The 14,569-nt window shown below is 37.5% G+C and overlaps 1 protein-coding gene across 5 annotated transcripts in view; it reads right to left on the reverse strand.

Moving 5' to 3' along the window:
• RALGPS2 (Ral GEF with PH domain and SH3 binding motif 2) overlaps window positions 1-14,569 on the reverse strand; it is a 117,533-nt gene that overhangs the window by 74,065 nt on the left and 28,899 nt on the right. For 3 of the 5 annotated variants that reach the window (XM_062003416.1, XM_062003415.1, XM_062003413.1), the window contains exons 4-5: window positions 4,978-5,028; window positions 1,150-1,233 (exon numbers count right to left, since the gene is read on the reverse strand). In XM_062003416.1, coding sequence (XP_061859400.1) covers window positions 1,150-1,233; window positions 4,978-5,028 — 135 coding nt within the window. Of the gene's footprint in view, window positions 1-1,149; window positions 1,234-4,977; window positions 5,029-5,541; window positions 5,644-14,569 lie in introns of all 5 variants that reach the window. The other 2 variants (XM_062003417.1, XM_062003414.1) reach the window with 2 other exon arrangements.

The raw sequence follows: 14,569 nt of genomic DNA on the forward strand, positions 1-14,569 counted from the left end.
CACTGGCAACACAGAACTCACCAACACAGCAAAGGCACACTCTAGACCTCGTCACTGTTCTCGTTTCAGGGGTATCCCACAGATAATTCAGACTACTGGCAACTGACGGTGTGGTCACAAGAAGTTTGCCACATGATACTTCCTCTTCAGTCAAGAGGAGAATCAGGAAATGTTCAAAACCCTTGACAATCATTTCAGTCATTAGAAAGTTAAGAAATATTTTAAGTATTGTCAATGAGAAGTAATAGGATTTGGTCATACACCAAACCTGAGCTGTAAGGAAAACTGAGAAAGTGCATGACATTTGATGAATGAAAAAGAACTCCAAACTGAAAAAGCTGGAGTTTTAGATGATTAACAAAGAAATCTGTAGATCTGAGACTGGGTACAGAAGACAGGTCTGGAGTGAAGCTGTAAGCTGGAGACATTGTTAGACGTTTACAAGGAGATACACAAAGGTAATGGAATTACTTCATCTGAAATACAAAATATAGCATTATATTTAAGAAAGCATAAGGATTTTGAGACTTGGTTAGCTAACTACATAGCTGGAGTCTTACAGTGTTAATTGTGGAGAAAACAAAAATTCTGATGTTACTTTAAGTCAGTTTTACACAGAGAAATTTTTAAGTAAGAAAGCTATCAAATACACTACCTGAACAATTATGTCAGAGTTAAAAAGAAGTTTTATATAGTAAAATTGTTTGAAGTTTTAGAAGTTTGCCCAGAATCAACTTTAAAAGAGTAACCATACTGACAATATACTGCTTATATTTATAGTTCTAGGGACAAAAACATCTATGTGGAGCAAACAACACTCAGCTAACAAATTATGTCTAATTGCTACTCCAGAAATGGTAAGCCTTTAACCTATAATTATGATTCTGTCTTTATGTAAAAAATGGCCAGCATTTCTGAAGGAAAAAACACAATATACTCTTGTTTCATCAATAACTGCTATTTTAAAAAAACTACAGATTTTTCTTCAGTAGTGTATTAATCTTTCTATATATCATGAAGATACCTAGCAGACACTTTAGGTCTTAAGTTATCAGCTGTGATCAGTAATAGAAGTCATGTGCCAGAACATTTAATTCACCAAACTTTCTGAACATGTACATGTAATGACACTGGAAAACATTAACTCACATGATTGAATCTTCTGGTGAAAGCAACAGCATTTGGTGCAGAACTGTATTTCTCTTTTTTATTCCAGCCACAGCTTGCCAGCTCCTGAGAGAATAAGGATCACATTTTTACTTAATTAGTGCGTAATAATAACATTCAGTACCCAGAGCATATAGAAAAATAAATCTTATAAGTTTCAAAATAACTTGAGTAATAACATATTGAAATAACAAATATATAGTCACACTTTTTTCTGATTTCTTCTGTAAACTGATATTCCACAGGTGTAACTTCTGAATTGAGTTATTAAATTTTCACAATCTTTTGTTGAATTAGTAACTTTAAAAAACCCTTTTATCAGAAACCAGCAAAATAATTCAAGATGCATTTTGCTACCACAGAAAATTCTGCTTTAAATCTGAATTTGAGCCAGTGACAGCAGCATCTTCTTTTGTTTGTAATTGCTTTCTAACAATACTTAAAGCCTACTGAGAAGACTCATGAACTCAGTCTAGACTTGTCTCCTTATTTTAGCTTGGCATGTTACATTAAAGAAACATCAAAATTGTCATAGTTTACAGCAAAAATAAAAGAAACACTATTTCCAGTCTTCCCTTCCAAAGGGACAATTTTACTTTAAATTGAACACTCAGCATTTCAACAAATAGTTTGAATTGTTTAATTTTGTGGCATGCTGATATTTGTTAGAGAAGACCAAGTTGCTCTTGTCCACAGGCACTGAGAAGAATGAAGTCTCTGGCTTTGCATTTTTGGCCATTCCTTCAAATTTCACTTGGAAGTTCAGGCACCAAAACCTACCCTGGAAAATGCTGGCAAGTTTGGCACATATGCATCACCTGATATCGGCACTCCAATGACTATGCACAAGACAACTCCAAAGCCCTGAGCTGCTTATGTAGCAAAGGAAAGCAGGACACTAGACTTTTTACACTATCCCTCAGCAGCTCCCAATGCTGCAGTTCCCACCTCAATAACAATCACAACTCTGCACTTGAGAGAGTAGAAAGTGACTCATCCTTACTGGCCTCTGGTAATTACACTGCCTGTCGTAGTATTTGAATTCTTATCCCCAAGTACAAAAATCAATGATGATTCCAGGCAGAGGTTATCCATTGCCCCAATACTTTACACCTAAGAGCATACGTGGTACAGACATCAGAAGCAGACCTGCCTTTGCTGGCACTAAGATAATTAGAAACACAAACAGTAATTCAAGCAGAAAACATCAAGAATCTTTAGATATTCAAGTTAACAGTAATAATTTTAAGGTCAAATTTTTATTTACACACTCAAAATTAGAGGTCTAATATCAGCTGAACATAGATGCAAGACCTGACTCTTAGACCAAAAGCCATATATATGTACAAATATTTTTATTATGATGATTTTAAAAAAATATATTTTCTCTGTTTTGACAGAAGACTTTGACAACTGAAGCCTGTGCTACAGAAAACTCTTGCTGAGGCTTTCCCTAACTGGATGGAAAGAGAAAACAATTACTGGCAGAACAAGTGTTTTGGTAAATAAGATGAAAATCTAAGCAATGAAGCAGCAGAAACAGTTCCTGGAGCATACTACCAGCAGGTTATCCTGACTAAGGCTCTTTCTGCATTCCTAGACCTGAGGCTAAATATAAGGTTGTACATAGAGTTGCACATTATTGCCCTCACAGAATCACTGGAGTTGGAAGGGATCAAGACACTTCAAAGAAACTCAGAAACCAACACCACTTAATTCATCTGCTATCAAGATACCTTCAGACAAACTGTTTCCCGCTCTGCAAAACAGGAGAAAAGCATTTTAACTGTGTCTAGCTTCTTCCAACCTCAGAGTTAATGTGTATGTCCTTCTTCCACAGGAGATTAACACAATTTAGAGGGTCATCAGATAAAAAATAACTGATCCCTGTCTACCTGTGAAGGAGCACTGATGGACAGATAATATTTGCACACTATCAGTGCTTTCAATTGCTTTTGTGCCAACACTTAAGAAGTGTCAAAGCCAATATTCTTCCTCATGTGTTTTCCAGTGAAGGCATAGCATGTTTTTTTTCTTATTCAGTACATACCAATTTCTTAAAAGGAATTACTTTCTAAATATATCACCTACTCTCTCAGTTCTTCTTTTAGATAAGTTTAATGATTTTATTCTGCTTTTCCCTTTTATGGCTTACACCATCAAATTAGAACAGTTAACAAAATAGAAAGTACTTTCTTGACATTTCTTCTCATCTCCCAGTGACATTCTGTAGATGTGCTCACACAACAATCTATGATAGAGTCAGCATTGAAGAAAGCATCAAATTATTAGGTATGGAGCACTGGATCACTGCCATTGTATTTAGCTTTCTTGCTTCCTTCTGGTTGTTACACAGCTGACTGCTCATCCTCCACAGTGTTGGAAGTCAGCTGCAAAGAATAAGCTACCATGAAGCTCAAGCATTTGAATTTACTTAATCAACAGATCATTAGGAAAAATTCTAACTAGTTAAATTGGTGTTTTGATTTTTTGATAACCACTCTTTTGAAATTCATTGTAGCTAGAGATGAGACACTCCATAAAAACACTCAGAACTTTCTTCAACACTTGGGAGCAGTGGAAACCCTATATAGCAGCAAAGCTTAACATTACAAAAAGAAGTACACAAACACACATATGAGAAAAATACTCAAAACACACAGATAAAAGTGTAAAATGCTTTAAAGCTTTTGAAAAGACCTTAAAAAAAGATATATCATATTAGAAGGTCTGGATAAAGACACTCTGCCAATCAAAAAGACTCTAAAAACCCAGGTAAAAAAAAAACGCAGCCAGATAGATAAAATGGCAGGCCCTTCAAGAGATTAAAACAACCCCAACAAAAACACACACACATACACAAAAAAAAAAAATCCCCAACCAACCACAGACCAAACCAAAATACTCCCTAAAACACAACAAAAACCCTCATAAATCCACATGGCTTGGGAAATAGCTTGCTGAAACCGGAAATGTAAATCATGAAACCATCTTTAACTATAGATCAAAAAGAAGCCTTCAAGCTATTTGTGGGTACACAAATGATGAAATCAATAATCACAACCAATAGATTCTGCAAGTTTCTCCACTCAAAGCAAAACGTTCGTCAGTGTGCAATGAATGGGATGACAAAAGCCTGGTGCCAATGAAACAGTTTATGATTGATGAGCCTAAAAAAATCCATGCTCCTAATAAAGTGGCCCACTGAAAAACAAACCTTTAAAGGTGGAAAACAATGCTCAAAGGTAGTAATAACCAAATTTATAATTTATTATGGACACTGTGAAGACTCTTAAAACAACAGTTCATACTGCAACCAAAGGAATATGACATTATATAAAAGCAAAACAGAGAACACAAATCATCAACATTTTATCTCAATATACCCACAGATCACATCCATTTTGAATACAAGATACTGTTACAGACTTTTTTTTTCTCAAAAAAGATATGAAACAGTTTGAGAAACAACAGACAGGATGAGAAATGGCATGAGGTATCAGGAGCTGAAGCTTAAACCATTGAGATCAGAAGAGTCAGATCAAGATGTTTATCATTCAGAAAAATTACAACATAGATACCTCATGTCTAGCACTAGCTGAGCATATTTTAACACCTATACTTCATTCCCTAAACAAACTATTAGTTCTAGATACTACTGTGTTATAAAAGCATCTGCTTCAGAGGTGTATGAAATAGGACAAAAATCAATATTTATAGACATACTTACACTCAGCAAATTCAGAATTTATATACTGGCATAACTTTTTTTTCATTTAGCTTTGAAAACAAAACCAACAGTGTCCTTACCTCTGGTTGAATTGCTTTAAATACAGGGACATCCATTAGTGTTATCTGACCCTGAAATTTAAAATAATATCGTAAGTTAAGATAAAAAATAACCTTGCATTCCATTAAGTTGTTGTGCTGACCAAGATCTGTGTTTGTTCTGTTTCCTTTTGTTATTTCACTAATTTCAGAGGTTCAATCTTGGGCTAAAGTAAGATGAAATCAAGACCAGTTAAACTGATCCCACCTACTCCGTTACAAACAAGATAATATACACTCACAAATGTGCATGTATCAGCATCTTTCTAGCAGTAAATCCTCTACAGACTTTTACATAAACAAGACATTCTTGGTCCTATAACCAACAGAACCAAAACTCACTTGTGGTGTGAGACATATGATTTGTACCTACCATTCATTAATAGTCATAAACTATTTAAATGCCAGCTTAAAAGTGAATCCCTGAACTACCATGTTTAAATGTGGTTTAACAGTGAACTCATCAGCTGCATCCCCTGTTTTCACAGTTCAACTATACCATAGCTTAGAAGTTTAAATTAAGCAAAGGATATCACACAGACTTACCCTGCAAGGTTTGTTTTAAGCAGCAGTAATTTGCAAGAATGGAAATTAAGGAATGCAGTAGGCCAAAATACTCTTTGCCTTCAACATCACTTCTCTATTCCCCTGCACCCATAAAAAAATGCAGTAAATAATATATAACAAACTGCCAACAAAAAAAAAAAAAAAAAAGAAGCCTTTCAATTGTAAAGTAACTTTGCCAGCTGAAACTACTGCACTATTACAAGGCTTATGAAAGTGACTTCTAGAAGGAATAAAAATGGTTTCTTTTCCCAAAATAAAAATCTTTCAGCATGATTTTTTGTCCATCCAGGTCAGAAAAACTGAAATCTTGACATGAAGACTTTTGTTGAGAGGGGGAGTTTTATCCTACCACAAGAAGTCCTGTCAGCAATAAGTCATTCGTGGCAAGAGAAACAGACTAATTTGTGTAAGTACACCCAGATAACGTAAACTATTGTACTGGTGGTTAATAAAACTTTGCTTTTAAAGGACTTCAAAAGTGTGCAGCCAATGCTGGTTATTTTTCATGCTATTTCCCATGTTTTCCTAGTCTGAAGAGGTTCTCTAGGAAAGGATCAGGACTCTTGGACAGTGACAGGAGCATGACCTCGCCAAAAACCACAACATGGTTGAGAATGCTTTGCTATAGGTGAACAGTACAGCTTGACCTTACATTACACAGATAAGAGCTGTAGAAACTTCTAAACATGACATAGGATGTCATAGGTGTCACTGTGTGTTAGACTACACTGCACCTAGATAAGCAAATATGGCTTTATCTTGACAGTTTAATAGTATGTCCTCTTATTTGAGATATCAATGTATATGGCTCTTTTAAGGAATTAAATAAGCAAAGCATTTCTCTTACTAGGGCAGGGAAAGACATCCAGCAAGTAGTGGGAACATGATTTATTTCTGAAAGCATGGTAATTAAGAACAGGGCAGGGAAGATCTGGCTAATTCCTAGAATTAAAATGGACTTGAAGCTAACAGCTAAAATGTATTCAGAGAACACTTAACTAAAAATGACTTGAGGAACAAGTTTAAATACTTATTTCTAAATCTCACTTAAAAGTTTAGGATGATAAATTGAGAATGCCTAAGAAAAGGGATTCCCTATGAGGGCAGCACTTTTCAAAACACCACACAGAAAGCCTGTACTATTGTGTAGGACAAACTTGCCTGATATTGGAGAGTGGCTGGGGGTGTGGTGGTGTATTTCTAAGCTTCCCACTCACTAGGAAAGAGTAAATCTATCCCAGTACTGTAAGTTATCTAACCAGGTATCTATGGCTGTGCAGGTGCAAGCACCAAGGAATTACACTTCCTTACCCACAGAGAATACTCAAGAGACACCAGGAGAGGACAGCATAGACTCATTTCTCTCATCTGATCCATTCTGGACCAGAGAGCAGCCACACATCTCAGCAAGAGTTAACTCTTATTTCCAAAGTGAAGAACCCAGTCCTAAAATACCAGCTGCAGAACTCAATCTTTAGTGTCCCATTTGTCTGCTAAAGCATACCAAGCTCTCTCAGAAATGTATTCTTTTTGGTAAATATGTGGCTGTTGGAATGTGTTGCTATACTTGTTGACAAAGAAAATCAATGGAAAATTGGGTAGGGAATGTGAAACCAGAAGAATGAGCACTTCAATGAAATTTTAATAAGGGATATTAAAACATCCTTAAAAACACATCCAAGCATTTCAATGATGTTACTATTTCACTGCAAATCCTCCTCACTGAAACTGATTCATTGTTCACACAGCAGAAGGCTAAAAAAATAGATGTCGTCCGTCTTCTCAGCCCTCCAGAATTTTTCCTCTTAAAACTGCCTTAGCTAAATAAGACTATTACTTACTTCAGTAGTGACTCCTAAATAAATAATTACTTTAAGACAGGATCAATATCCAATATTTATGAAACGAAGACTGTTATTATAACTTCACGCCAGAATTCACATACCAAAATAAATGCATACAGTTCAAACAGGGAAATTAAATGGGCATATAAACATTGAAAAACCACAAAAATGCTAAAGTTCATTATTAACCTTCATTACTAAAAAGACTTTAAATTGTTCAGTACATTGCAATATCTTAAAAAACAAATCTGACAACTGAAAAGAAAACTCAGTAAAGCTTTAACACAGAAACTTGTTTCTCCTAGTATCACACTGCTATTAGGCAAGCTTTTTTTCTGCTTGTTTGCTGCATTCACTAAATGCAATACCAGTGTTCAGTAACACTGTATCACATTACCACTTGAAGAGACATCCCTTACTGAACTTCCTCTCTTAACGTGCAGTTTCGAGTAAGAGTTCCAAGCACTTAAATTGTCCACAACTCAAAAAACAAGTGACAGATCACTGGATACCTAAGATGACACATCAGAAGCCATTTGAGTTTGTTCATATGACACTATACCTCACATAAGATTTTAAAAATACCTTTGACAAACCAGAATTCTTTAAACATAAACTTATTCATATTTATGTCTAACACTTAACTGAATTGTTACCCTTTTAAAAGGTGCTTGCTCACTGCTCAGTCAAAAATAAAGCAAACTGAACGTTTGTCATTTTGAAATGACAAAACTTGCAAAACATTTATGATATTTATGTTAGATGCCACTGCTCAGCTCTAAAAACAACAAATTTCTACCATGATCAATCAAGGGGAATTTAAACCCCAATGAAAAAAGCCACTAGTTTGGCTTCTGCAGTTAAGAGATACAATGTACTGACTCTTCTCATTCCAGCTCCTTAACTCAGCCAATTCAAAATCAGGGATAGCTCCCTGTCCTAAATGTTGTTTTACGTTTTAATATTCAAAGCAAAAATTGCAACTGTTCACATCAATTTGTTACATGAACTAAGCCAACCATAACCTCTCTGGTATTTGAACTGTCAGCTGCACAGATTAAACATTAAAAATAATTACAAGTGCAACAGAAAACTGAACTTCTCATTTAAGTAAGCATTTTGATTGCACAAAGATAGTATTGGTATTTTCTTGGTATAATACTCATATAAACTTGTTATTTTATGCCTTTCCAGAAGTGATATGTCTGAAGTTCATTTAATATATTGAGGTACTTCTTCATTCATCAGACAAAGCGCTTAATGGAAGTTTCATACTTATGTTGCCTCAGACCTATGTAGATAATAGTTCTAGAACGTGATTAGAAGAGGTATGTTTTTAATGTACAACTAATATTTTTCCCCAATTCTCAATCACTTGAGAAACTCTGTAAGAGAAAACTGTCTTCTAAAAGCAGCGAATTACCACCTTGAAATTAACACACTGGAATCAAGGAATCCCAGTAGTTGAAAGGGACCTCTAGAGACCATCCAATCCAACTCCCTGCTAAAGCAGGTCCCCCTCCATCAGGTCACACAGGAACGTGCTCAGGTGGGTTTGAAAACCTCAAGAAAATGAGCCTCCACACTGTCCCTAGGCAGCCTGTGCCAGGGCTCCCTCACCTACACAGCAAAGAAGTTCTATTCATGTTCAAGTGGAACTTCGTGTGTTCCAGCCATTGCCTGTTACCCCTTGTCCTGTCGTTGGACACTATAGAAAAAGAGACTCATCTCATCCTCTCGACACTTGCCTTTTAGGTACTTATAAGTGTTAATGAGATTCCCCCCATTAAGTCTTCCCTTCTCCAGTCCAAACAGGTCTACATCTTGCAGCCTTTCCTCAGAGAGATGTTCCAGTCCCCTGATCATCTTGTAGCCCTGGACTGGACTCTCTCCAGCAGTTCCCTGTCTCTCTTGAACTGGGGAAGGCCCAGAAACAGACACAATATTACAGCTATGGCCTTACTAGGGCAGAGTATAGGAAGAGAAGAATTTTCCTCTCCCTGCTGGCCACACTCTTCTTAATGCACCCCAGGATGCCATTCTCAGCCACATTGTTGGCTCATGTTTAGCTTGCTACCTACCAGAACTCCCAGGTCTCTCTCCACCAAGCTGCTCTCCAGCAGGTCAATCCCCAGCTTGTACTGGTGCATGGAGTTGTTCCTCCCAGGTGTAGGACTCTGCTCTTGCCCTTGTTGAATCCCATGAGGTTCCTCTCTGCCCAACTCTCAAGCCTGTCAAGATCTCGCTGAATGGCAGCACAACCTCTTGTGAATCAGTCAGTCCTCCCAGTTTGGTGTCATCAGCAAACCTGCTGAGGGTACACTGTCTGCTCATCTGACTCCAGAACTGACTGCTGTGGAACCCAATTGGCCACAGGTCTCCAACTCTACTTGGCACCATTGATAACCAATGACAGGCTCTGCCTTTCAGCCAGTTGTTGATCCACCTCACCTTCCACTCATTCAAGCCACACTGCCTGAGCTTTCTGATGAAGATGTTATAGCAGACAGCATCAAAAGCCTTGCTGATGTCAAGGTAGAGGACATCCACTGCTCTCCCCTTATCTACCCAGTCTGCCTTTGGTGCATTTCCTCTTGGTGGATCCATGCTGACTACTTGGATATCTTTTCCTTCACGTGCTTAGAAATGACATCTGGAATGAGCTGTTCCACCACCTTGCCAGGGATGGAAATAAAGCCAGCTGGCCTGTAACTTCCCAGGTCCTCCTTCTTGCCCTCCTTGAAGACTGGCGTGACATTGGCCTTCATTCAATCCTCAGGCCTCTCACCTGTACTTCATGATCATTAATAAGTGATGGAGAACAGCTTATCAGTAACATTGCCCAGCTCCCTCAGCACTTTTGGGTGTACCCCATCAGGATCCAATGGTAGCTGAAAGATAATTTACCTCCCCTGTTCAGTCATGGGAGCTTTTGCATGTAGCAGAAAAACTTTGCCTGGGGACAGTCTGCAACAGCCAAGTTAAAAAATATCTCAATTCTCCTGTGTGATGAGATGTTAGTTAACAACACTTAAGTACTTCAACAAACTAAAATTATTACCATGTAGCTTCATATAAAGAGATTTACCCCTCTCTCAGGCCAAAAATTTTATATCCAGACGATTAAGAACTACATGTCAGTATGCTGCTTCTTTGAGGAATATGGAGAAGTTCAATGAAGTGAATTTAATATTCCCCAATTCTTACCCTCCTTCCATAAAACCCTGTGACTTCAGGACTTTTAGATGCAGTTGAAACTACTGCATTGAGCTTGTCTCAACACTCCTGTAGGAAAGTTCCCATTTGATCTGGACTATAATCCTATATTTCTGGTCTTTAAACCTCCTCAAGCATGAACTCCTATCAGGCCACTTGCTGTACTACAAGACTTCCTGCCACGTACCTACCACAAGGACAGCACTTCCCATAGAGAGCCTGGACACAGACCCTCAGTGTGAAACGAAAAACTAAGTTTCTGTTTGAGATTAAAAAAAAAAATAAATCAAATGCCTACATTTTGGTTATTGAAGACTACTGCCATAATCTGATTTTCCTTGAAGCCATGTTGGTTCATGCAGCACTTCATAAATTGTTCTTTAATCTGAATTTTTAGAAGGAATTATATTTAAGCCTTCCAACTTGGCTTAGCACTGTCTCTCCAGGCTGCCAGAATACTTTTTCTCACTGAAAAAATAGCTAAGCCTCTGTTAAGCACTGCATCAGGAGGATAATTCTGCTGTCCAAAATGAATGCTGGGGGATTAAAGTTCCTGTGTTGAAACTCTACTTGTTTTCTCTTGAAGCCCACTCCAAAACTTTTATCATTAATAGATCCTCAACATGCTATGATCAAGTTGCTGCTTCTTGCTGTCATGGGGAACATACTTACTCTTTAATATTCTTCTGTAAAATAAAGCTAACAGGAACATATACAAGCAGAAGTCCTTTTTCATCAAAAGCTCCTAAGGCCCAGTACTTCACTTTATTCACACTGCTCTTGAGACACAGCAGACGTGCCTCAAACTCCCTAATCCACTGATAACCAGCCTCAGGAGAGGCCAAAACCAACATTACTGCCAGGAGTCGTGTAACAAAACCAACACCAGTAGCTCCACAGGAACTTGCAGAGGGGGCTGTGAATCTGCCAGAGCCCCACATAAGAGAGAAAGATTTTTGTTTTGCTTGAAGGAGGGGGAAAGGAGAAAAAAAAAAAAAGAAAGTTTGCTGCCCCCCCCACCCCTCAAAACTTATTTCTACACTTCCATTATATGCACAATGTGGTTCCAGAACTCTTGGGAAATACTTCATTGACAAAACACTCGTGTTCTTTTTCAGATATAGATAAAACAATGTTTCATTGCAGGAAGAACACCTCTGAGAAAAATTCCTTGTTTTGACTAAACATTTTTAAAACAAGCTTTAGTTGTGTATTGTTTCCAAAATACATAACATTCTTTTCTCCAACATCCATTTGACAAAGCTTAACTGCAATCAAGAAGAAACACACGTATATCTTTGTCTGAGCTTAATGCACAGTGCTTTCAGAGACTAAGGTAAAGAATAAAGAATCCTTCTTAGATAACTAGGTAGGGGGGGAAAAAAAAAGCAATGGATTTATACAGCTGCACTTCCCCTAATTCTACCTCAAATATTTACACCACTGTGGCTGAGTATAAAATGGAAAAGCAAGTCAAAAAGTAATAAACAGTCAAATAATTAAACAGTAGCAGTCTAAGGAATAAGAATTTACTGTAAAGAAAAAATAAATATTTCTTCAACCTGAGGTTCGCCAGCATCTTAATTTGGACCTCATGTACCCAAGCATTTTCTTCTTTTTTTCCAGTCTCCCCAACTCCTTCTTTCTACTTCCACTGCACCATTAACATATCCCTCCCCCACAAATTGTGCCCTGTACACTCGAAACCACACTTCTCTCTTCCATGAAAATGGAGAGTATTCACTGCGACTGTGCCTACCCTGTACACACACAAAGGCTCCATCAGCAGGGCCAGACACCAGTGGGTAATCCTGGCACCAACTTGTTTTGTGGCTTTTAGCTGTTTAATAAAGAAGTGAGCAGAAATCAACCTAAAAGCAAACATTTAAGACAGAGACAGTCTCCTTGTTAGTTACAGCTAGAAAGCCGCCTGTAGAATCCTTCTCAGAAAACAAACGAGTCCTACTTCATATTCATTGAATAGGATTCTTTTTCCCTCAAATTTAGGAAAGATGCAAGCATTCAAATACACCCCCTGGAAACCATTTTTGTCAGCTGTAGGAGGACAAAGCAAACCATAAATTTGCAACAGCAACAGATATCTTGTAAACGTCACCTGCTCCAACCGTCACTTGGCCCTTTCTAAAGCAGCCTGCAATCTTACAAATAACTTAAAATATCCAGTTGGTAAAAACAGTACAACTGGACTACGACACATATCATAACTTCTGTTACAGTTCAACCCAGATCCTTCGAAGGGCTGGTGTATTTTTGCTAGAAAGTTAGCATAAGACTGAACAAAGGACCATCACATGAAACAGCACACTGACTGTGCACTCAGGATAGTGTCAGATGACTGCCAAAGGGAAGAACATAGAAATAAAATCACCAGAAATATTTACACTTGGGCTTCTCTGGCTTGGAAAGTAGCTTCTTGAAAATACAAGATTACAACCAATAGCTTTTCTAGTCCAACTTGTCTCTTACCCACTAACTGACTAAACAGATCAAGTTTTAAAATAACAATGATGTGTCTAACTGAACTGAAAAGACATCTGTGCACCTCATATTGGTACGGAAACCACTCTCATAAATCCTGTTTCCAGTATCTCTTAAACTTCATTATTATTCACATTTTTTGCTCTGACCCATTTTGATCAAAACGCAACAGAGTATAAACTACAGGAAGAGACTTCCTGATGTTGACTTCATCAGTTAAGTCTCATCTTTATGCTACCTATGCACTGGAATTATTTCATTCAAGCCAAGATTTCCTAACCATTACTTAAACAGCTGTCTAACCAGCTCTTGTGCACCAACTTGTGTTTATTGCTCTTTTACTGGCTTTAGCACATTATCTTTTCTCTCCATGAATAAGGCACACAGCCTGCAAATTATTTCCTCAGTTTAACACTTCAAAAAAGAAGAGTATTCATTCTGCAGTTGATAAAATTCAGCTTTCACGGAGTCACACATGTCAGCAGTCTGCACTGCATCTATTTTACAAGAGCTATCACTAAACTAGAAGTTCTCATACTTTGAAAAAGCAGTTGGCAGCATTTTCACGTCCAATCCAAGAGCCACATGCCCACTGTTACAAAGAAAACATTAGTAACATAGGTTTCCACTCTCAGCAGTGCTGGTATCCTCAAGAGCTTGGCCACATTGCATCACCCTGGTAGTCTTCACTTTAACAGTGAAATTCACATGACAATTTTATACTTCTCTGTTATGGTAGGACTAAACCAAGGAAGAATAAGGAAATGGCCAATGAAACAAAAGCAAGAGAAGAGTCAAAGCAGTTGGATACATAAATATTGAAAAAGAAATAAAAATAATTACAACCTTGACAAAGGTCTGAAAACTAGCTACTGGCAGTTTTGATCAATTGTTCATAATTCTGAGATATTTCAGATCCATTTACAGTGAATGAAATCTGATAAGAAGAACTACATGCTCTCAAAGGAAAAAGGCTAAGCATAAAGATATTTTCTTTTAAGGAACTGTGAAAACAGAAAGGGATACCAAGTTGTATAAAACAAAAATACAAGCACAGGTTCATAATTGTAATGTGAAATACCCAATTACAAGATTCCTGTATGTGAGTGGAACTCTACCCAGTATGAGGCATAATATGAAAACAGTAAAACCACTGGATTTTAATAAAGATTTTTAACTAATCAAGGCCGTAACATTTAGAATGCCCATGAAAACAAAACATTTCTGCACAAGAGATGATGGATTAGACAGTAGAGGACAGTAGAGCAGAAAGGTTATTAAATGTGATACAAGACAAAGCACCTTCGTATACTTTGCTGTCCAAGTGAGTGACAGCAACTCCACAGAGACTCCTGCTGCTGAACAGCATCCATCACTGGTGAAATAGTAGAGCTGTTCAAAAGAATCTGTAGCTATTCTGGCCCAAATCCATAATTCCACTTGAATTC

This window comes from Colius striatus, chromosome 10 (assembly GCF_028858725.1).
Source record: "Colius striatus isolate bColStr4 chromosome 10, bColStr4.1.hap1, whole genome shotgun sequence".
Classification (NCBI taxonomy): domain Eukaryota; kingdom Metazoa; phylum Chordata; class Aves; order Coliiformes; family Coliidae; genus Colius; species Colius striatus.